The sequence below is a fragment of the Rhinolophus sinicus genome, chromosome 2, assembly GCF_057876585.1.
Source record: "Rhinolophus sinicus isolate RSI-liver-muscle chromosome 2, RSI-T2T, whole genome shotgun sequence".
Taxonomy (NCBI): Eukaryota; Metazoa; Chordata; class Mammalia; order Chiroptera; family Rhinolophidae; genus Rhinolophus; species Rhinolophus sinicus.
The window spans coordinates 165,712,020-165,735,900 of NC_142502.1; the positions used below are offsets into that span (position 1 = coordinate 165,712,020).

The 23,881-nt window shown below is 38.3% G+C and overlaps 3 protein-coding genes across 4 annotated transcripts in view; 2 read left to right on the top strand and 1 right to left on the bottom strand.

The window, feature by feature from the left end:
• Window positions 1–18,540, bottom strand: part of CEBPZOS (CEBPZ opposite strand) — a 40,907-nt gene extending 22,367 nt beyond the window's left edge. The window contains exon 1 of the mRNA XM_074331899.2: window positions 18,401–18,540. The gene's annotated coding sequence lies outside the window, so the exon portion shown is untranslated. The remainder of the gene's footprint in view (window positions 1–18,400) is intronic.
• SULT6B1 (sulfotransferase family 6B member 1) lies at window positions 1,369–15,562 on the top strand. The gene is made up of 7 exons (XM_088796216.1): window positions 1,369–1,676; window positions 2,646–2,758; window positions 5,402–5,491; window positions 8,341–8,467; window positions 10,755–10,849; window positions 13,291–13,447; window positions 15,293–15,562. The coding sequence occupies exons 1-7, from the start codon at window positions 1,478–1,480 to the stop codon at window positions 15,421–15,423; spliced, it is 912 nt and encodes a 303-aa protein (XP_088652342.1). The 5' UTR covers window positions 1,369–1,477; the 3' UTR covers window positions 15,424–15,562.
• A 3,541-nt stretch (window positions 18,541–22,081) lies between the features above and the next one.
• EIF2AK2 (eukaryotic translation initiation factor 2 alpha kinase 2) overlaps window positions 22,082–23,881 on the top strand; it is a 28,565-nt gene continuing 26,765 nt past the window's right edge. For both annotated transcript variants that reach the window (XM_074331896.2, XM_019742045.3), the window contains exon 1: window positions 22,082–22,219. The gene's annotated coding sequence lies outside the window, so the exon portion shown is untranslated. The remainder of the gene's footprint in view (window positions 22,220–23,881) is intronic.

A 23,881-nucleotide genomic window follows, 5' to 3' on the forward strand; every position in this document is an offset into this window, starting at 1 on the left:
GGTTAATATAGTTTTTTAAAAAACTATGTTCCCAGAGTTAGAGAAAAAAATAGAAGAAGAGAACGGAGTATGACGTGGAGAGGAGAACAGGAGAGAAAGAAGAAAAGCGCAGTATATGTCTATGGAAATTTGACTTCAGAAGATGCCAGTGAGAGTACATTTTAACCCAGAAAGTGTACTAAACAGGATATAGGCTAAATTACTGTGACAAAGAGACTAAAAATTCAGTGGTCCAACGTGATAGACAATTGTATTCTTTTGCATACAGATGAGAGAAGGAGGTTTGTGTTATGCAAGGTAGATAGTGGGAGGGTGGCTTTATTTCACCAGGTTGTCCAGTGAGCTAGACTTCCCTATCTTGGTCTACCATCCTCTGGAGGGCTATTTTTTCTCTGAATTTGCAAGTCTGGCTAGACAGCATCATGTCTGTCCTCCAGGTGTGGGAAAGGGCATAGAGAAGAATTAGGGAACAACCAACTTCCTGTAGTAAGGACATGGCCAGGAAGTTGCATGCATTACTTCAGCTCACCTCCCACTAGCCCCAGGGCCACACCAACTTGCAAAACAGGTGGGCATTGTAGCCCAGTTTATCCAAGGTACAAAGAAGAGAGTGGCTGCTGGGGAGAGACTGTATTGCAGACAGTGAGCATCTCACTCTGGAGACCTTGACCTGAAGGGAATAAACTCGGGACAGAAGATACCATTGTACTGGGTGTTCCCCTTGGCGAAGCATGTCCCTTCTATGAACCCCACAACTCTATTGTGAAATAGTTCATGAAGAGTAGATATCATTATCCCAATTTTACATCGACTTTTGAAGGTGTATTATGACCTTAAAATGATACTAGAAAATGGTAGAGCCAAGTAAATGGTAGAGCTTAGAACTAGTAAATGGTAGAGCCAAGATTCCAATTCAGGCCTTCAGACTTCTAAATCTATTGAGCGAAGAAATGACGGATCTGAGCCTGGTGTCTAGGATTACCTCCAAATCACAGGCTATTTTCCACCCCACTAAATTACCTCTCCATCCCACTGCTTCCTTGTCACACCATGTAGGATGTATGTGCAAAGCTATCAAATGAGGAAAGAGCTGAAGTTTCATTCTATAGATTACATTTTGCTAATGAGAAAATTGTATGCCTGAGTGAACTAAACTATTTGTTAGATACCTATGTAATACCTATTATTGTCTATTAAGAGATTCCATTCTTACTTTCTTTGGGAGGTTTGCCTGGAACGGTAATATAATCAACCTTGAGCTAATATTCCCTGATCCTTAGCCTGTTTTGCACCTGTGGTTTGCCTTTTGTCAGAGGTGAGTATTCAAAAAGCTAGGGGTGGAGTGTTGGATGGTAATTACATGATTTCTTTCTCATGTGAATGGGAGGAGGCCTTGATTCCGCCTCCTGAATAGCTCCATTAAAAGCCATCACTGCCCCAGACAACCACAGAGCAGCTTCCTTCGCAGGGAGCTAGCATGGCGGATAAGTCCAAATTTATTGACTACATCGATGAAGCTTTGGAAAAATCAAAAGAAACTGCACTTTCTCGCTTGTTTTTCACCCATCAAGGGATTCCTTACCCAGTCACCATGTGCACCTCAGAAACCTTCCAAGCCTTGGACACCTTTGAAGCCAGAAGCGACGACATAGTGCTAGCATCTTATCCAAAGTGTGGTAAATAACAACTCACGTTCTACAGGGCACTTTTTTCGTAGTGAGTAGGTGGGGAAAGGATGCAAGGCAAAGATGGGAGGAAGGTAGCTCATCTCTGCAGGAAGTCGGCTAGAAATCAGTGAGCACGGTGGCCAAGGTGGATAAGAACATAGATTGTAAAATCAATCATTAGAACTGCTAGATTTAGAAACCCCCAGTGTCTGAGGAAGGGGGTCTGTGCAAAATGAATATTATGGCTGACGGATGGTAGAAGGTGATCAATGGAGGGGCTGGCAAACAAACATAAATGCAGGAAAAGTCCAGTTGCCATGGAGCACTGATAGTAGTAGAAATTTTCATCTGGAGTTTTGACTGAAGACAAAAGCATGGCCACGTTTATAATTTATATAATGATTTCCACATAACAGATTATTTTTCAGAATCAAACTTCAATCCTCCAGTTTCTCAAGTTTTCTGAGGGTAGTTCATCGGGGAAGGATAAGACATTAAGAATCTAAATTATCCTACTTTTTATTTTTTTAAACTGTTATTTCATCTCTAAATGTTTATTAAAGCCAAACTCATTTAATATTTTTTCTTAACTGATGCTGGGTTTTTATAAAATCAAAATTATACACTCCTATTGAAAATATTCATTAATTTAAGGTAAAATAATGATATACAATAATCATTGCCACAGTATAAAAATTTTCTATAAGGAACATATTCTAGATTCAAAAAGAAGTATTATCTCTTGTTAAAGGAGAAATCAGAAATAAAATAAGTTGAATTTTATATTAATGTAAGTAAATACTGTTTTCTACAAACCTTTGTTTCTTTCCACAGCCCAGGTTATTTTAAAGGCAGAAGAACCAACTGTACACATCAGGGATTAGTGGTAGATTTTAATTTTTATAATATATATGAAGTAATATGCCTTGTTACATCAAAACTCCTCAATGAGCTTTGATTGTCTGATTTTTCTTATAGGTTCAAATTGGATTCTTCACATCATTAATGAGTTAATATTCGCTGATTCCAAAAAAAAGTATGAATCTCCTGAATTCCCAGTTCTTGAATGTGGGGACCCAGAAAAATATCAGGTTAGTACAAAACCTGAGTGTTTAGCATCACCTTTGGAAATGATGCTAACTTTCGTCCTGCTTTCCAACTTCTTTTAGAAATGTGTTACATCATGAGTCAAAGGTTATCTTACTTGTTACTATTCATCTTACCAATATAACCACTATTATTGTATTTGCTTGTGTTGTTACCTATCACTGAGATAAACAGGTTTCTCTTATGATTGAAATAGGGTTGGTATGCTGGCTTGTAAATGTTTACATTATTTATATGATTGTTTCTCCAAGAAAGTCTATTTTAATTTCCAAACAAATGACTTCAAACAAAACTTTGAAACACAAACCATTTGTAAGTAGGGAACTTCCTATGATATTACTTACTGACATTGGGAAGAGTTTTTATTCTTGATCATATTTTGACACATCAAGACTTGACTTCGAGCACCCAATGCTCTTGGAAACTCTTTTACCTCATGGAAAACCTGGTAATCCTGTTTCTACCAATCCAGGTTTCTTTCTCTTTCACCAAGTACTTTAGTGTGAATGGAAAGAAAAGCATGACTTCTGTTTTCAGGTCCCTGCATTCTAAATCTTAGCTCTAATTATGCAACTAGAAGCTGTACTTCCAGTTAAGGGAATTCCTAGCTTTAATGAAAAGGTCCATTAGCGGCCAACCAATGACCGACTGCCTCAGCGGGGGGTGGAGGGGGCGCAAGTCTTATGATATCAGCATGGGCCAGGGAGCTGTGTCCTACACAACTAGACTGAGAAACAATGGCTTAAAAGATTTTGTGAAGTATCCGATGGACACTTGTCTCATTAGGGAGATCACATCAGGGATGATGTAGATACCTGATCACTGCGCTGTACACCTGAAGCTGAAGCTGAAAAATAATGAATGTCAACTATAATTTTATGTATATATGTATATATATATATATATATATATATATATATATCCCACACTGTATGAGGGATATAAATGATAAATGTCTAAAAAAAAATGGGGAGTGGGGGCAAAAATTAAAATTAAAAAAATTTTAAAAAAGATCCAGATGATGTTTAAAGTCCAGGAAGTCTTCTGGAAACATCTAAATTAGCATTAAAATGTTCTACAGTGTGCATGAGACATGATTCTAGTTCCAGGGTTTCTAGAAAATATTTTAACTCAGAATAGTATTTTGGGGTTTTAATATCTATAATTTATCAGAAATGTTTATTTTTTTTCTTCAGGTATTTTTAAGACTGGTGTTTTTGTTTTTAAGTTTTTGGTATTTTAATTGTAATTTCATCTTTCCTGGGAACAAAAATCATTTTGCATGTAATGTGCCTTTTGTTTTAAAATTGAAATCAGTGAAAGGATGAGCTCCATATCAGTTACTTTACAAAAAATTTTTCTAAAATACATATGTTTTCTTAAACGAGATATAGCTATATCTAGTCTTTATGTTGCTTACAGTTTGGCTATATCCCACATTTTCTTGAACATATTGTTTATCTAGTTTTGTTACAATTAACTCTGATTTTCCCCTTGAATAGTTTTCTAATCTGTTTAGGAACTTTATTTTTTTTATCATATGTCTCTATGTGATTTTGGCTCGAAGTTAATCTGAAAATTACCATTGTGTGATTTTACACAAAGCGCTTAAAACCTCAAAGCCTATTGTTAATCTCTAAAACGGGGGTTACAATATCTACCTGAGAAGATTGTTATGAATGAATGTATTATAAAAGTACGTTCAAATCTAAAAAGTGTAATTTGATGCAAATCAAGTATTATGACTACTAATCACCACTTGAACCCATATCACTGATTTTTGAAAGCTCATTTTTTGCCCTCTATTTGAGTTGGGATCTCCACTAAGTTTTTACAAAACAATTGGTTATAAATGTCAAAATATTATTTTATCGCTTAAAATGATGTGACCAAGCAGTGACCTCTATAAGCCTGAAATGAATACTTAAAGCATTGGCACCCCCTCACCCCCACATAACGTATGCTAAAGGTCTGATTTTAAGATAAAATCCTTAACCCTGGAAGATTAAACAGATAACTTCATTCTTTTAAATTACTGGTAGAAGTAGATTACTAAAAAAAAAAAAAAAAAATCCATCAGAGTCCTTATACTGATGAGAATTTCAAACTATTTTAGATATTTAAGTGTGCACTTTCAGGTTCTGTTGGGGTATTTGATTGCATGGAGTTTGGTTGGTTGGTTGGTTAAAAAAAATAGATCTAGATGTTAAAAATGGATTTGAAGGAGCTACGGAAAGACTTGAATATTTCTGTTAAAGACCTATTAAATATAGAGGAGATCCAAATTAAGTGAAAGAATAGACTGCAGATTATGAGCTGTCCTGAACAAAATGAATATGGTATGATTATGGGAAAAGGTAAAGTTTTCAAAAAATGACAAAAAGGAAATGGTAAGCGGGATCCAACAAGGACATTTAAAAGGAAGATTTTAATTATTTATTCATTTATGATTCTCCATTCCTCAATCCTACAAAGCAAGGAAATAGAAATAAAGAAAAATTGGAGGAGGAAGAGTAGACAGCAATAGTAATATTTAAAACTACCATTCAGATACTACTAAACTTAGGAATGATTCAACACACACACAGTCTCACACATGCTTTCATTTTATTGTGTATATTTTTAAGAGAATGACACAGTTTCCATCGCCAAGGATTTTGGCAACTCACCTCCATTATGACAAATTACCTGGATCCATCTTCAAGAAAAAAGCCAAGGTAAGTGTTCTTTCCTACTGGTATTTCAGTTTGAAGTTTTTAATATACACATACTGGCTTTCTGAGCTACATGATGACTTTACTACTCATAGTACAATTTTAATAAATCAAGTGTGAGATTTTAGTATTTCTTTTGTTGCTATTTCTTCAGATATATTTCCTATCATTGCATTCAAATAAAAGGCATTTTCAGCTAGGATATAAAACATACACATATTTTAAAATCTGTTTTTACAGTGAACAGATTTCAGAATCCCACTAGGATATTAAGAGTGTTCAACAAAAGAATACAATCTAGGAAAATGAGCAAAAATTTTTCATTTGGGGACTGCTAAGCACTGTTTACCTGAAGTCTGAAACTATTTAATTTCTGAATTTCACATGTAATAGCAAACTTCATGTCATGCATAAATAACTATAGGTGCTTTGGCTACTCTTACTTAAAAAGCTTGTCTCATTAATCATTATTGATCTATTCTCATAATTATTAGTGTTTACCCAATCCTTTTTATTTTCACCTGGACTTCCCTCCAATCCTTATTTCTGGGTGCCTCTTTTCTCTGTATCAGGAGCAAAGATGAGAATTAATTGAAATAAGCATTTAAACTCTGAATGCCACAAATAAGAATGAAAGGATAATGCAATAATAGCAAAGGAAGAGGAAGAAGGAAAGCAGCTCAGATAAATGCAATGGCAAGTGGAAGGAGGGGAAATATAGAAGAGGAAAGGAAGAGTTGGAAAGAAATTACATGGGCAGTAGAGATTTAGAATTAGCGGCTAGTGGCCATCACACAAGAATCCTAGGAGATTAGAATTGAAAATACCTCAACTGTTGTCTACTCCAATCGCCATTAGGTGTTTGAATTCCACTAAGTGGCTGTCGGGACTCTGATTGAGCAACTCTATCGCCTGTGCCAGCTTTGGATAGCTCTGTTAAACAGTCTTTATATTGAGAATCTCCCAAATCAGAAATACCACTTTAACATATAATTTCTATGTGATTTCTATGTGCAGTTACATATAATCACAAATCTAGGGGACTTTTTTCCACTTAATTGTTCCATAAGAAACAAAGCTAAAGCAATTTATTATATAAAGCATTTGGATTTGGAGTAAAACAGTTTCACTTTCACAAGAATATAAAGTCAAGAAAAGAGCGATAGAGCCAAGGTAGGAGGTTGATGGTGGGGACTGGTTCACACTCCAGCTGGCCCTCACCATTCAAATTTATGTCTTTGTAAGATTATAAACTGCTACAAGCCAGGGCAAGTAATGGGTGGTAGTCAAAGTTCCCAATATAATACCCTCAAGTGACAAGAATCTGCTCTATTTGGATTAAGAGTGGGGCTGATTTTTAGATCTGAGCCAAAGATATTGACCCCAGATTATTTGTCTATTTAATTGCATCCTGTTAGTGTTAGTTCATCTCTTTATTTATTTTTTTTAAAGTTTGTTGGGGTGACAATTGTTAGTAAAGTTACATAGATTTCAGGTGTACAATTCTGTATTACATCATCTATAAATCCCATTGTGTGTTCACCACCCAGAGTCAGTTCTCCTTCCATCACCATATATTTGATCCCCTTTACCTTCACCCTCCTCCCCCAGTTCATCTCTTTAGACTGACAAGGCATTTTGAGATTCTGATTCCCTGTCAGTTACATGTCATCTACAAATTTGATAAATATTGCTTCTATACCTTTACCTAAATCACTCATTAAAATGTTGATGATATCCTAGTCAGGACGACGGAAATGCCATTAAAAACCTCCAGGAATGTTTACGTTAATTATTTAGCCTCCTTTGCACATGAGTTTTATATGCCTATTGCTTCTGTTTCTGGCTTACAGTCTTCCATTTTGGAGTAGAAATCATTAAGTAACAAATCTAATTTAGAAACTATGTCCAAGAAAAAACTTGGTGTTAGTCGGCAGCAACTTGTTCTTAAAGAATCCATATTGCCCCCCTGGTGGTTAGTTACTTCTCCCTCTTTTATGTGGCCTCAAATCATCTATTTAGTCAATTCTAGAAACTTCCCCCAAATGGAGGTCAGGTTTACAAATCTGTACTTTGCAAAATCCACACCATCCTCCTTTCCAAAACTAAAATGACGTCTCTAGTTTCTCGTCTTCGGAAGATTTTGTGTTATCTCAGATTCCTCAGCGTTTACAAACAGCAGTCAATACTGTATTTTCCAATTTCCTCAGTTCTTGAAATGGAAATCGTCAGGCCAGAAGGCCTAAACTCACTTGGAGCAGCCAGATGCTCTCCTGTAATCTTTTGGTTCTGTTGGGTTTCGGTTTCCTCTTTACAATGTTTATATCACACGTTCCATTCAAAAGAATGAGTTAATTCCTTATCAGAGAAGATAGGCATCACATGGGAAGTCAGAGATACTGCTTCATCTGTATCACCCATCACACCTCAGGCCCCAGGGAGATGGCCTGCCATTCTTTGCTATCCCACCAAACTCTAAACATGATTTCATTGTCCTTAACACTATTTTGCAATTTTTACTTTATTTGGCGGTTTAACCTTTCAGATTATGCAGTTGTGAGCTTGCTCTTTATTCTTTAATATCTTCTACATATACCTTTTTACTCTCTAAATTCATTAGCAAAAGTCCTCTCATACTATAACACCAAGTCTTCTTTTCGTTCCCCTTTTCTCCCCTCTCCCCAGACTTCCCCACCTGCAACCTCCTGTTGCTCAATTTCTTACTGTCATTCTTTTGCTATATAGTAGCAAAACTATGTAGCATACAAGACATGTGATATTGCTCACCATTTCACTTTTCCAAAGTTCGAAACATAGACCTAAATAAGTTAACTTAGTTTTTTTCTCCCTAGATACTGGTGATATTTCGAAATCCCAAAGATACAGCAGTATCATTTTTCCACTTCCACAATGACATCCCCGATATTCCAAGTTATAGTTCTTGGGACGAATTCTTCAGACAGTTCATGAAAGGACAAGGTATGGCTGGTAGTAAAAGAATTCTTACTTCAGTAGATGACCACATCAATACGGAAATTCAAATGTGGTTTAGGATGAAGAAAGGAGATTAAGATGCATCCAAGAACCAGAAAGTTGCTTTTCAATGAAGTGTTACAGCACCACTAGTTCTGTGCATCAAATAATACTTTCCTGTTTTTAAAAATAATTTAGACAATTTGTATGTTGATTATGAGTCTTGAGTGGCCACAGTACAGACATGGGATAAAGAGGCATATAACGAAGTTATATATAATAAAAAAGCATTTCCAGTTCATTTCCCTTAAGTCTCTGTATAATACAATGAGAAAAAAACAGAAAAAGATAAAACCTTGACACTGAGCAACTACACCAAAGATATTTATTTGCCAGAAAGGAAGTAAGTTTTGTTAGACTATGTTGATATTTTACCTCTGGTTATTGATAATTACAATTTTATAAGTGGCTAGTAATGCTCCAGGTACGCCACTAGGTGTTGTATATATTAATACATGATTTAAGACCATAACAAGCTATGTATAAGGCAGTATTAGCCCCATTGCACAAATGAGAAAATTTAAAAAAGCAAGTTAAATTACTTGCCATTGGTCTCGCTGCTTGTAAGTGGCAGTGACTACTTCCATGGGTATAGTGGCTAGAGAGTAATAGATGCCTCCTTTTACTAGTGGCTCAGTTGAGTCTTTACAGTGTAGTAGAAGGAAGAATTTATGCCAGATGAGCCTAGAGGAAAAGTTGCCAGGTCCCTCTAAGAGGACCAGTTTTAAAGGTGATCAGCACAGCAGTGCCATGCCATCCCATATGCAAGGACACTGGGTACAGTGCTGGCTCCTTAGCAGAGGTTTAATATTGGGATTGGGATATAGGAGAAAAAAGAAAAGTGCACAGAGGTGCTGATGAAACACCATTAAGAAAGCTTTGGTTTGTCTGATAACCACTCACTCACTAAAATGGTTAAGGCAAGTCTGAAACATTACCCCATTAATAATATAAGAAAACATTTCAATGATGAGAAACGTATCATCATTGGGAAATCTATTTTAGGAAATATTTGTTGCCCTATCTATCATTTTAGCCTAATTATTTGATTGACAATGATAAGATATGGCAGTGATAACTTACATGGAGTTTCTGCCTTGAAAATCTGTTAAATTCAATTTATGGAGGCAGCTGAATGTACAGGAAAATATGTGGGATTTGGAATGAGAAGGCCTGGATTGGGGTTCACCACTTCTTATTATATATTAGCAATTTTAGATAGAATAAAATAGCTACCACTTACTGAGCAATTACTGCATGCCAGGCACTACATGCTATCCCTTTACCACCCCGTTTTACAGATGAGGAAACTAAGGCACAAGAGGTTTAGGGAATTGCTCAAAGTCACACAGTTAATAAGCAGCACAGCTGATCAGTGTCTAGATCTGCACTGTCCAGTATGGTAGCCAGTAGCCACATGTGGTGGCTGAGCACTTGAAATGTGCAATTGAGGAGTTAAATTTTTTATTTTCTTTTAATTAATTTAAATTTAAAAACAGGCACTCCATTTATTGGAAACTTTTAAGTAAGTCTGGTACAAGTCAAGTGTGTGAATCTACTTTTCTAACAATAAGCTTTATGAAGTCTAAATACACGTCAAGTATTTCTGATAAAAAGATAGTATGCAAACTAAGAGTCTCTGCTAAGTGTAAAATACCCATGGCTTTTGAACAGTTAGAATATAAAAATAATGTGCAATGTTTCATTAATAATTTTTATGTTGACCACATGCTGAAATAATATTTTTGGGTATAGTGGGTTAAATAACATATTAAAATTAATTTCACTGTTTCTTTTTGCTTTTCTTAATGTGGCTACTAGAAAATTTTAAATTACAGATGTGGCTTACATTAAATTTCTGTGGGACAATGCTGGTTTAGATAACATCATTTCTTTCTGGCATTATCTCTGTCATCTTTCATGTATCACTCACTGTTTCTGAATTATTTTATTCACCTAAATATTCATGGATGTCTGGTAGTTTTTATCCAACCATTTTTATAACTTGCTTAGTTTTGTTATTATTTAGGAAGATAAAAAAACAAATAGAAATCAGATGGACTGATTCCAGTTCTTAGGGAGCAGGGATTTGTAATAACTTATAAACATCTTGTTTGAGCTCATACATATATAGATAGTTTATATTTTAGAGCATAAATTAACCATCTGTCATTTTAACTTTAGTTATTTAAAATTCCTTAAAAGGTTTTTTTTTTCCCCCTTATGTTTTTAGTTTCTTGGGGAAGCTATTTTGATTTTGCAATTAACTGGAACAAACATCTTGATGATGAAAATGTCAAGTTGATATTATACGAAGACCTGAAAGAGGTGAGATTATGATTATTGATATTCTATAGCAAGATTTATTATAAACTACAATATAGAGCACTTACTCACACTGTCTGGTTGTATGAACACAGCTTTTACTAAATTGAAATAAAAGACTGTTCCAGATATGTGGTATAGGGTTAGGAAAAGAAACAAACAATGCAGAAGTGCTCAGGTTGTTTATTGGACAATAAAATAATGCTTAGTAACTAATTACTAACAGTGGCTGCTTTATTTCCCATTTATGATAGATAGATAAATTAGGAATGTGAAAAACAATAGGTAGGTCTCAACTGACATTTAATTGAACACACATTTGGCTGTGAATTGACTTTTCCATATATTTTTTAAATTGTTTATGCACAGACAGTGAGTGATGGTTTGGCATTGTTCTAGGCCCTTATGACACATCAGTGAACAGACCAGTCAAAGGTCACTGCACTGAAGAAGCTTACATTCTAACTGGAGAAGGCAGGGAGATAAATAATAAACACAATAAAATGTATTAATGTATATAGGTGAGAAACAGAAGTGGCATAGCTGATTAAGGAAAACTGGAAATGCCAGGGGGTTGGGGATTGGGATGCAGGACAAATCCCAGTATAAAATAGAATGGTCAGGGGAAACCTCATGGAGAGAATGCAATTTGAGCAAAGATCTGAAGGAAGTGATGGGAGTGAGCCAAGTGGGTAACTAGGATAAGAACTTCCCAGGCAGAGAATCGACTGGTGCAAAGGCCCTGAGGTAGGAGTTCCTGGTATGATTAAGGGACAGCGGGGAGGTGGATATGGCTGGGTCAGTAGAGGTGACCCAGGGGAGACTAACCAATGAGAAAAGAGGAAAGAAAATGAGGTGGTGTGGAGTATGAGGAAGGGCATGGCAAATCATTAAATTTACTTTGGCTTTCACTCTAGTGAAATGGGAAGCCATTGTAGAGTTTGAGCAGAAGAGTGATAGAAGTTGATGTGTGTTTAATAGGATGGTTCTGGCTGGTGTGTGAGCAAAGAGAGGAGAGGAGCAACGATAGTGCAGGGAAAGCTGTGAGGAGGCTACTATAGCAGCCCAGGCAAGGGAAGACGGTGGCTCAGACCAGAAGAAGCAGTGGAGGTGATGAGAAGAGGTTGAATTCTGGATATATATTGAAAGACGAGCCAATGGGATTTGCTGCTGCATTGGACGGGAGTAAGAGTAGTGAGAGAAAAAGAGAAGTTTAACTAGACTCCAATATTATTATCCTAACCGACTGGGGAGACTGAGTTGCCATCATTTGAGTAGGAGATGGCAGCAGGTGAAGCAGGACTGTGGGGACAACCAGGGGTTTGTTTTTGGACATGCTAAGTTTGAGATGTTTGTTAATCATCCAAAAGGAGAGGGTAAGTAGGCAGTTGGGTATATTATAAAAGTCTTGACTGCAGGGAGAACTCTGGGTTATAGATTATAAATCAGCAAATCATTGACAGATAGATGGCATTTAAAGCCATAAGATTACATACCTACGTATGGCCAGAGAAGGAAAGAAGACCAAGAACTGAGCCTTGGGGTCTTCCAATATAAAGACTTTGGGAAAAAGAGGTGAAATCAGCAAAGGAGACTAAGAAAGAGTGACTAATGAGGTAGGAAGGAAACCGTAGTCTTGGAACCCCAGTGAAGAAAGAGAAAGGGGTGTGTCAAATGCTCTCTAACTAAATTGCATTTTTAAACACGAGTCCCTCTTGTCTTATCAGTGGAAAGTATAATTTAATTCATCTCTGCTGCTTATAGGATGCATTAATATAACATGAGAGAACATACTAGTTTTTTGTCCCTCTGGTCTAGAATAATGTTTCTGAAACTTGTCCTCCATAGAATGCCAGTGTCCCAGATATTAATAATTCTTTCTTGGGGAGTGGAAGGAAGTTGTTTCTTCAAATTGATTTGGGAACTGCTGTATTAGATAACCTGCTCCTTTGGGAGATTCATATTGTATATTGGCTTATTAAAGACTGAGAAATCCTGTGGCGGGAATAAAAAGCCTTACCTTTGTTTAACTCAAACGATTCTAAACTTATTTGACCTCAACCCTTCACCTTCCTTTTCTTTTTATTTTCATGATATATCTATTCTGAGGTATATTAGTGTTTTGTAGAATACATTTTAAGAAACTTCTAGAAGTTATAAATTAAAAAAATGACTATCCTCTTAGATAAAATTCTAACCTATTTATCAATGCTTACTGTCATTTATATCCTATATAGCTGAACAGGAATCATAGATTAAAACTGAAAAGTAAAATAGATACAGAATATTTTATAAGGATATCTCGACTATTTATATCAAAGTAAATCTAGAGAGATAAACAGATGGATGAGAGAGCCAGGCTTAATCCATTCTGTCTAAGAGGGCTGTCTCTGCTCAGGGCACAATTCCCATAGAAAGGTTATCCTTTGACATTTTGTTTCCAGAATCTGGCTGCTGGAATAAAACAAATTGCTGGGTTCTTTGGATTTTCTTTAACTGGGGAGCAGATTCAAACTATCTTGGCTCAGAGTACCTTCCAGGCAATGCGAGCAAAGTCCCAGAAAACGCATGGGGCTGTTGGCCCGTTCCTGTTCCGCAAAGGTAAGGTTACATTGGTTTCTGGGACGTCCATCAGTTTGCACCTAACAGGCAATCCACATACCTTAAATAAGACAGGTGTTTTTTTTTTTCTCTCCCTCAACAAGAAGTCTAGACACACTTCAGAGCTGGAACTGGCAGCTCCACAATATCTTTTAGGGTACTAAGCTCCTTCTACCTCTCTGCTTGTCACTTTGTGCTGACAAGAGAACAGCTAGAGCTCCAGCATTACATTAAAATTCAAGGATTATTGTATTAAAATAAAAAGACAAAGGCAAGAGACAGAGTCATGTGTATTAGCTGAGTGAGCCCTCTTTGAAGAACTTCGTGGGAAGCCTTACTCTGTGACTTCTTTTATCTTATTGGCCTTTTCTCACTGTGCTGTCGGCTGGGACATGTGATTTTTGTTTTCTTTTTTCTTTTTATTGGTGGGTACATTATTATCCAATTAAAAATAGGGTTTTCTTACTAAGGAAGAAGGATAAAACGAATATTGGATAGGCAACGAGCTGTCCCTGGCACAGATGATTTCATTAAATTTCATTAAAGCATTCTAATTTCTTATAGAAATTTATGATAATATAGCTCGGAACTGCCAATGTTTTTTGCTTGTATAATGAAAGTATAATGTGACTTAGGAGGCTCATATAACAGCAACAGCTCTCACATACCAGGCATGTATCATGTGTTAGACTCTTTGCTGGGCTTACATTTTATAGTAAAAAAAAGATATTAAATCATTAATGTTAGTATAAATGTGGGCACCAAAGCTCAGGGATGTTAATTTGTCCATCATCACAAAGCAAATAAATGATGGAGTCAGGATTTGAACATAGGTCTACTTGACTCTACTATACTTTGTCAAATGAAAACCTATTTAAAAAATCCACTTGAAGGGAACAAAATCCGGGTTTGGTTTGATTTCTTACTTTAACCCTGATTTTTATGCCTAGTTTTACTAGCTTTAAGGAGGGGAGAAAATAGAACCTTTCTATACATTGTTGATTAAATACTACTCAGAATAGAAAAATTCTAAAATAAATAATAAAATAATTTTAAAATTTTATGATATTTCTTGCAGAAAATTCAGAAAGCAGTGAAAAAACATTAGAAATTATCTACATTTCTTCTACCAGTGGCAGGTTTAACTTTTGGGGCATATTTCTTCCAGCCTTATTCTGTGATGTTTTACATAATTTATGTCATTTATGAACAGTTTTGTGTTTTATTCCCTTCATATATCTAAGCATTTCCTCATGTCATTAAACCCACTTTATAAACATGTATTTCAATGGCTATGCAACAAGGAACTTACAACTTCAACCCAAATCATCAAAAGACTCTAAAGAAAGAAGTAAGTTCCTTTACTTTTAAAAGCAAGTAAGAAAAACATATCCTAACCCGAGGCAAAATAATAACTCTTTGCAAAATTTTCAGGAACTTGACTCTTTGCAAAATTTTCAGGAACTGAGGTTTTAACCAAAACCTATGGTAAAATGTTACCTCTCAAGGAGTAAAGTATTTAAAAGACTTTAGAGAGAGAAAAAAAAAAAAAACTCAGGAAGTAGAATGTTTCGGCCCTGGGTGTTGGGAGAGGGGTGAAGATGAGAGATCATTGAGGCAAACTGTCCTCTTGGTGATATAAAGAAGCACATTATCTACCACACCACAGATGAAGCCCCAGTGGATATTATTAATTTTACAAGAGAAATTACATTAGTTTTCAAGACTGTCTAATTTTTTCATGTGTCCTTTTTCACATTTCAAAGTGAAACACTGCATGAAAAATGGTAAAAACGAGAAATATTCTAACAAATGTCTGGGTCTACTGGTTTTTGTGTGTTATAGGTGAAGTTGGTGATTGGAAAAATTTGTTCAATGAATCTCAGAACCAGGAAATGGATGAAAAATTCAAAGAGTGCTTAGCAGGCACTTCCCTAGGAGCAAAGCTGAAGTACGAATCGTATTGCCAGGCTTGATTCTGGTCAATTCATCAGGCCTGGGTATTTTATTTTCCTTAACAATAACTGAATTTAAATAATTAAATAATAATTTGATCAAAGAATCAAATAATGATAAATAACATTTAGATATACTTAATACAAATATAGTATACATCTGAAGTTTTTGATCACAAACTTAAATTTGTTCACCTTTTGAGGAAAGGCCTCTTAACTACAAAAGGGATATTAAAAAACATCTATCAAACATGAAGATAAAAAAGAGCTTTTATATATTAAAAACTGGGAGAAATAGTCCCTAACATATATGCACTACAAGAAATATTGGAGAGGGGGTGGCCGGATGGCTGTTGGTTAGAGCGCGAGCTCTCAACAACAAGGTTGCTGGTTCAATTCCCACATGGGATGGTGGGCTGTGCCCCCAGCAACTAAAGATTGAAAATGGCAACTGGACTTGGGGCTGAGCTGTGCCCTCCACAACTAGATTGAAGGACGACTTGGAGCTGATGGGCCCTGGAGAAACACACTGTTCCCCAATATTCCCCAATAAAATTTATATATATATATATAAAGAAATATTGGAGAAAGTGCTATAGACTTTTAAAAAGAAAATGGTACCAAGAGGAAATTTTCATCTACACAAAGGAATAAAGAGCACCAGAAATGGTGACTATGTGGCTATATAAGAGATATTTCCCTCATTTTAAAATCTCTTTGAAAGATAATTGCCTATTCAAAGCAAAAGTAATAATGTATTTTGCGATTTATAATATATGTAGAAGTAAATGTATGATAACAATAGCACAAAGGGTGGGAGAGGGGTAACAGAAATATACTCTTATATTTTGTAAAGAAATTTGATAAAGTTTATATGTCCACATACCTTACAATCCAGCAATTATACACGTAGAGATATACTCTAGAGAAACTCTCCTTCATTTGCATAAGGATACATGAAGGAAAAATTTTATTGTGGTATTATTTGTAAATAGTGAGAAATTTATAAACTAAACTGAGAGGACTCAAAAAGTAAAATTACAAATGAAAGAGAAGGCATTACCATTGATAACATAGAAATACTAAGGACCATAAGAAACTACTATGAGCTATTACACACCAACAAATTAGATAACCTAGAATGAAAAAAAATCCTAGAAAACATAACCTACCAAGACTCAATAACGAAGAAATAGGAAATCTGAACAGACCAATTACTAGTAAAGAGATTGAATCAGTAATCAAAAAACCTCCTCAACAACAAATCAAAGGCATCCAAAACAAGAAGGAAGAAGTACAATTATCTCTGTTTGCAGATGATGTGATGTTATGTATAGTAAACCCTGAAGACTCCACCAAAAAAAAAAAAAAAAAAATTAGGCAAGAGAAGAAAACTGTTACAATAAATGAATTCAGTGAAGTTGCAGGATACAAAATGAATATACAAATATCAGTTGCATTTCTATACACTAACAACAAACTATCAGAAAGATACATTAAGAAAACAATCCCATTTACAATAGCATCAAAAGAATAAAACAGGGATAATTTAACCAAGGAGGTGAAAGATCTCTTCACTGGAAACTATAAGACATTGATGAAAAAAACTAAAGCAAGACTCAAATAGATGGAAGATGTTTCACATTCATGGATTGGAAGAATTAATATTGGAAAAACAACAGCAGTGATAATTGTGACGTACGCTTATCATTTTAATTTAGAAAATATGCTCTGGCTAGGACTTCCAGTAATATGTTGAGTTAAAAAAGCTTTTCCTCTAACATTAGGAAAAAGACAAGGATGCTTCCTCTACAGTCCTGGGCAGGGGCTCTTGCTTGTCAGCTTGTCCTGCCACAGAAGGATGGCCTTATTCTTGTTTCCATCTTCCAAATCTTGCACCCACTGCTCATCAGTCAGTGGCAGAACTCAAATTATATCCAGAACTTTAACTCCATAGAAATCTGGAAAATGTGGCTTTTACCCTCTCTATGTTATAATCCAGGATATGAGGAGACATAGAAGAGAATAAGAATGGAAACTAAATAAAAATTAATATCTAGTACAGTTCACTCCTTCTACCAATAATCTTTCAAGCAAACAAAACTACATTCCCACCTAATGCAGTCATTCCCTTATTCAAATGAAAGCATGCATACCCTATCCCTTAAGTCTTTATACCCATTGCTATGTGATGTTCTTTCCTCTTCTATTTTAGTCACGATCCCATCTTAAGACACTCTAATGTAAAGACTAACTTATAAAATTAACCACCGCCAGCAAACCTCATATAAAAGGAAAGAGGAAAGCAATTAAAAGAAGTTCATGAATGCATACAAAAACAAAGCAAGGAAAAAAACGTGCACTGCTTCTATGGTCCTTTATTCTGAAACTGGTCATGAGACCATCATTGGTGTTTATAATTTCCTACTCATTGGTTCCCTTTGCCCTCAGAAGTCTCCCCAACTACATAGTAGGGCGATATAAATCAACAATCCTGAAAGATCTGAGGATCTGAGACCTTAACAGTCCTGCCTGTGTTGGACAGCTTTAGACTTCCATCATCAATTTATCATTGAACATGTAAGTACCAGAAAGAACCTCAAAGAAACCTCTGGGTTGAAGACACTCATCCTTGACTCCATTGTGTGGCTGTATCACTATTTGCCCTGGGTAATTCACATCAATCAGCCCAGTTTGGTAACTCCCTTATTTTTATGATGACTGGATGGCATGATGAACCTGTAAAATCCAGATGCACTTTCAAGTTCCTGCTCAAGGAACTATGTGTCCCCTAGGGGAGAACAGCCCAATGTCATAGGAGCAAGGAAGCACTTACGTTGCAAGTGTGTGATTAGGTTTAATTGGGGGAGAAAAGCTTTTCACTTCTACTGTTTCCTGGTCTCATGTATTCTGGCCATGAAAGAAACAGCAACTTGGTTTAGAGCATATATTGTACTTGAAGGACAGTACACTCAGCTTGCTAAGTGTTGTCTCCTACCTGGGGCTGTAACTGAGTCTTCAGTACTCCATCCCACAGTCTTCTAAGGCCAGCTGCTTTTGGGTGGTGATAATCATAATAAAACCATTGATCCCATGGTAGTCAGTGTCTGCCTTCTTTTTCTGCAAAATGGGTTCCTTCGTGAGGGATAACATGATGGTGAACAAGATATTCAGAATGTCCAACAATGATGGTGCTGGCAGAAGCTCTGCAAGGAAGGAAAAGCAAATCCATATCTGGAATACATGTTTACTCCACAGAGGGCAAATCCCTGCCCACTCCGTGATGGAAAGGTCCCCACGTAACCAGTCTGTCACAAAGTGACTGGCTGGTCTTCCTTGGAGTATGGGCGTCCACACTGGGGGCTCAGGGTTGGTCTGTGTTGTTGACACACTAGGTATTCAGCAGCCAGATTAGCCTGGATGAGAATTCCATGTTGATGAACTCACATGTATCATCCATTCCTGCTGCCATTGCCTCTTCATTCATTTTGAAAAAACACTCGGGTAGCTGGGAAAGCTGACATCCATAGAAGTCGTCTTGCCCACTTGCTTCTCAAAAGCCTCCTTAGAAGTGGGTATCTGTGGGGGTGAACATTCACAAGAGAACCCAATATGCTCCTAACTCTGTGTCTGTTCTAAGTGGTTCACCCACATCATTTCCCCCAGACCTCCTTATCACCGACCCTCTGATCTTGTCCCTTCCAAATACCTGAATATCCAGCTAAATGGTTAGCCACTGGTTCTGTCCAAGCCACTGGCTTTCTCTTTTTCCAAGTGACAACTAAAGGTATTGCTCAAAATTCTGCCCACTGGGAAGATTTCCTTTCTCCCACTATCCTTTAGGACCACCTCCCAGCGGGGCTATTGTAATACATCAATCCACTTCTGATTAATGGCAGTGTGTTGTGCTTCATTCCAATATTTCTTTCTCAATCATCTGGCCACAGGGAACTCCCCATGAGTTCAGAGATTGGGTTGATAGAGCAGGAGTGATAGGGTCTTAGATATCTGCTCATGTAACATGCCTGTGGACTACCATCTTTTTTGAGTCCTAAGAATGCCGGGACCAGTTTATCACCACTGAAGATCTTTGGTTATTGAAACTTTCTGATTACTGCTCTGACCCTGATGCCCTTTCTTTGGGGTTTAAGTGTTGCCACATGTCCTTTGCTACTCTGGGAGCCATAGTACACATTGAAATCAGGGAGCATCTCCCATCAACATTCCCCACCAGCAGTGGTCAGCCATTACAGAATTTTCAAGGATGCTGATGCTTCCCCTCTCCAATATATTTCTCAATGCCTGGTGAAAGAGGATCCTTTGGATTTTCTTGGGGGCCATGTTTAGGGAGTGAATGAATAGGTTGCATATGATTAATCTATTCCAATGTTCCTCACTCCCTACGTACTTTTTTTTAATTCATTTCAGGTGTACGAAACAATATAATACTTAGACATTTATATCCCTCACAAAGTGATAACCCCCCTTCTTTTGATTTCTTCATCTGTATTACTTGACATCACAGTTTTACTTAATGTGTGCCAACCCTGAGGCCAGATTGTAATAAACCAACTGAACAAACCATTAGAGCCATTCCCCGCTGCTGGAGCCAGCACATTGAGCATAATCTAAATTATATTTATTTTGTCTTCTTACCTTTAGAATAATTTCCATGCATATTTCCTGGGTTTCTGCTGGGGAAAAAATTAGTGAAATCTTGCTATTCTTTTATTGTGTAAACTACCTCCTCTGGATCAGATCTTGTCGGTATCCTTTGGTGGCATCCTAGCATCTGACTCTACTTCTAGGAGTGAAGGAATGAGGTAGGATGGGACATTTGGAGGTGACTACTTCAGGATCTACAAGCAACATAGGCTGTACCATCCTTAGCAAACAAAGGTGGAAGGATTGTGGACACTCCACAGAATTTGGGAGGGCAGTGGTACTTGGATTCACTCAAATCCACCCAAGTTCCCAGGGCCTCATTCTTTCCTAATCAATGCCCTTAATGTTCACATAAAAGACCTGGTGAGGCTACAACTTAAACTTATATTTTAAAATTCTGCTCCCTGCGGCATCAGGCTCTGCACCTGATCTTTACAACATCTGCCCTGAAGCTCCATGTAAGAGGTTCTTCTGGGGCAATCATAAAAGTTTGTGTCCTCTGACCGTACTTGAGCTTATCATTTTCTTTTCTAGGCTCTCTCGGGCAGTTCCCGGGCTTTAAAAAGTCAGAAAACTTGTCATTGCTATTGCCATTGCTGCGGCCACAGCCACCCCACTACCTGAAGCTGGCAAATGGATTCCTGCAAACACCCACCACTGCTGGAGCTTTTTGTCGCCTGGAAACGCCACAGAAAGATGGCTCTTCCTCCCATCTACTCATATATTCCAAACACCCTACAAGTGCTTCATATTTGGGAGACTTAAATCATGTCCAGGACCTGAGCTACCAGGAAAACGTAGTTTTTAGCCATTGATATCCTGCAAAATGAGGGGATGTAGAAGAGAAGTGGAAAAGGACTCCTGGAGCCAATGCGCAGTATTTAATGTATACTTGAGGTCCAACTTAGGACCACCTCTCTCTTTTACTCTAGCTAAGATGTTAAGGGTACAGACTCCTGCTTCTGATTTTAGCTCCCTCTGCTTACTAGCTGTGTTATTTAACTTCTCTGTGCCTCAGACCTAAGTTTTGTCATCTGTGAAATGGGCATAGCAATGGCACCTACCTTGCAGTGTTGTTGTAAAGTAAGTCCTCAGCACTCCTTAGTCACCGTGTCAATGAATCATTATTACTCTGGGAGTGTGTCATAGTCCATTAGGTGAGTAGGATTTCTTATAAATCGAGGACTATTGATAAGAGCTTTGGTAGTAAACTCCATGAGGTCCCTTAAGGAGCGGCAGGTGGCTCACCTAACTGCTGGACTGGTGCTTGGTAGGTACAGCGGCTGGCAAGTAGCTGTTGAATGAACCGTTGGATGGGTGCAAACAGACAGAAGGAAGATTATGTCCCCTGGCCAATTCATCCCCAGCCTTTATGTGACCTGGCAGCAGTGTGGAAAGGAGACATAGTGCTTTGGTGTTTAGGGGCCTTACCTTGAACTGAATGCTGGCTTTGCCACTTACCAGCGGCAAGACCCTGGGCGAGTTAATTTACTCAGTTTCTTCTATTGTAAGATAGAGCTGATACTATCCACCCTGACCCGCACCCTCAAATGTTTGCGTGTTAGAGGAAATGGGATGTTTGATCCTGGGGCCTAGTTCAGCGAGTGCCTGGCGCGCCACGGGGGCTCGGAGACCTCGGTGTCCTCCGTATCTCGTACGGATCCTTACCTGTACCCGGTCCTGACAGCCGAGAAGCCCGGGCGGGGATACAAGGGCCTGGACGCGCGCCCAGGAGCTGGAGCGGCACGTGGGTGCCTGCCGCGCGGACTCCCAATGGAAACGTCAGTCTCGGGATCCCGGATCCAGTGAGAACTAAAACGGGAGGGGGCCGGGCGGCCGCAGCGGAAGGCGGAGTCCGCGGAGAAAACGAAACTGAGACCGAGGAGTCCAGACCCGACTGTCCCTCCGGAGACAGTGGCGGCGCGACGTAAGAGGGGCCGCGGGACGCCGGGAAGCGCGGGAAGCGACGAGGGGCGGAGAGAACAAGGGGTGCACAGGTGCGCGCACAGCCCGCGTCCCCAGTCGGCTGCGAGGAGGCGGCTGGGTGACTCCTGTCCCAGGATCCCCTGTCGAGGTGCGGGGCCCTTTTCGGACCCGGGCAGCGAGCTGGGAACTGAAATCCATTTTCTTCCGGTGAAGAGTTTTTATCACAGTAAGTAACGAATAGCCCAGGACGGCGTTGGGGGCGGGGGAATCGAGTGGAAAACAGATCTACCCTGACTTGACAGAGAGATGGGAAATATGCAGCCCTGAATTACCTATAGCAATCATTGGCTCAGTAATCCCTGGCCTGAAATCTCTTGCCTAGACAGTTACATTTGTTTCTTAATTGCCTGGCTTCCCCCTCCCCATCCCCTTTCCTCCCCCTACTGTCCCATTTCGACCCTCTATTCCACCCCCCCCACCCCCCCACCCCCCCCACCCCCACCCCCACCCCCACGCCATACTTCTTCTCAATACCGTCTCTGGGCCCACAGGCAAGTCCCCTTGTTCCCTCCATTCTGGCCACACTGCTGTTCTTGACACACAGCCAAGCATACACACCTGCCCCTGGGTCTTTGCTCTGCCAGTTTCTTCTTCCTGGAAAGCTCTTCGCTTAGATACCTGTATAGGCCCATCCCTCACTGTCCCCTGCATTTCTTCAGTGTCACTGTCAAAGCAGCTTTCCCTGAACAACCTGCTTATAAGAGAAACCCCACCCTTCCCTCCCTGTCACCCTTACATTACTTCAGTTTTCAATATATCACTCTGATTTTTTTTATGGGTTTGTCCGTGTTCCTCCACTGGTAAGTTCACCAGAGCAGGGTTTTGTTCACTGATATAACCCCAGCACTCATTAAATAGTTGTTTAATGAATGGTAATTCATAAATTCTCTTTTGAATTCCAGAATAATGAGACTTCCTAATACCTGTGATTTCTTTAGTACTAAAAATGCCTTGCCAGTTAGAAGCTAAAAGATACACTCCCTGCTGTCATTTAGGAACTTAGAATCTTGGGCAGACTGTGTTCTTTTTCTTCCGTTTGCTTATTTGAACCTGAAGATCCACAACACTTGATCTCTGGTTTATTAATTTAATTCATCAGATACTACTTGAATGCATGTTGCATGCCAACCATTGTGCAGGCGCTGGAGGGGGCTAGGCCTGCAGGGGCTCACAGTCTGCCCTAATGGGAGTGCCAGAGTAACTTCTGGGCAAGAGTAAAATGGACACATAACGTTTTTTGGAGATGATTGTGGTGATTTCTTTTAGGGAAATGGTAACTTAGTATTAAGACAACTATTTATTAAAAGTAGTTGAAAAGAAACCTGTTTCTTTTTTCCCCAAACTTCTAAGTACTTTGCAAACATGTCAGTTCAGTACCTTATTAATTTACATGTATATTTCACTTAAATTCAAACTGGCTTGTCATTCTGATGATTAGCAGTTAGAGTTACCACTGCTGAGGATGTAAAGCATTTGATAGGACTTCTGGTTCAGTAATTGCTAAGGATTTTCCATAACTGCTGTTCTGAGATCTGTGACCCCCTCCAATTTGATGTATGGTCTCATGGTTGTGACTAAACTAAATGAGACTTTGGTCCCTGAAAATAATGGTACATCTACACATCCTTATCTGAAACCCTTGGGCCAGGTGTGTTCTGGTCTTCAGAGATTTGGGATTTTAGAAAGGCAATACAGCATAAACCCTGTCTATTATGTAATGCTCTCAGCAGGATTTGGGGGTAACACTCTAGGTATAATGAAACATATTTCTGCAGTGAAATGTATAAATAGGTACCAAAGTATGACACAGACACTCAATCGGTCATGC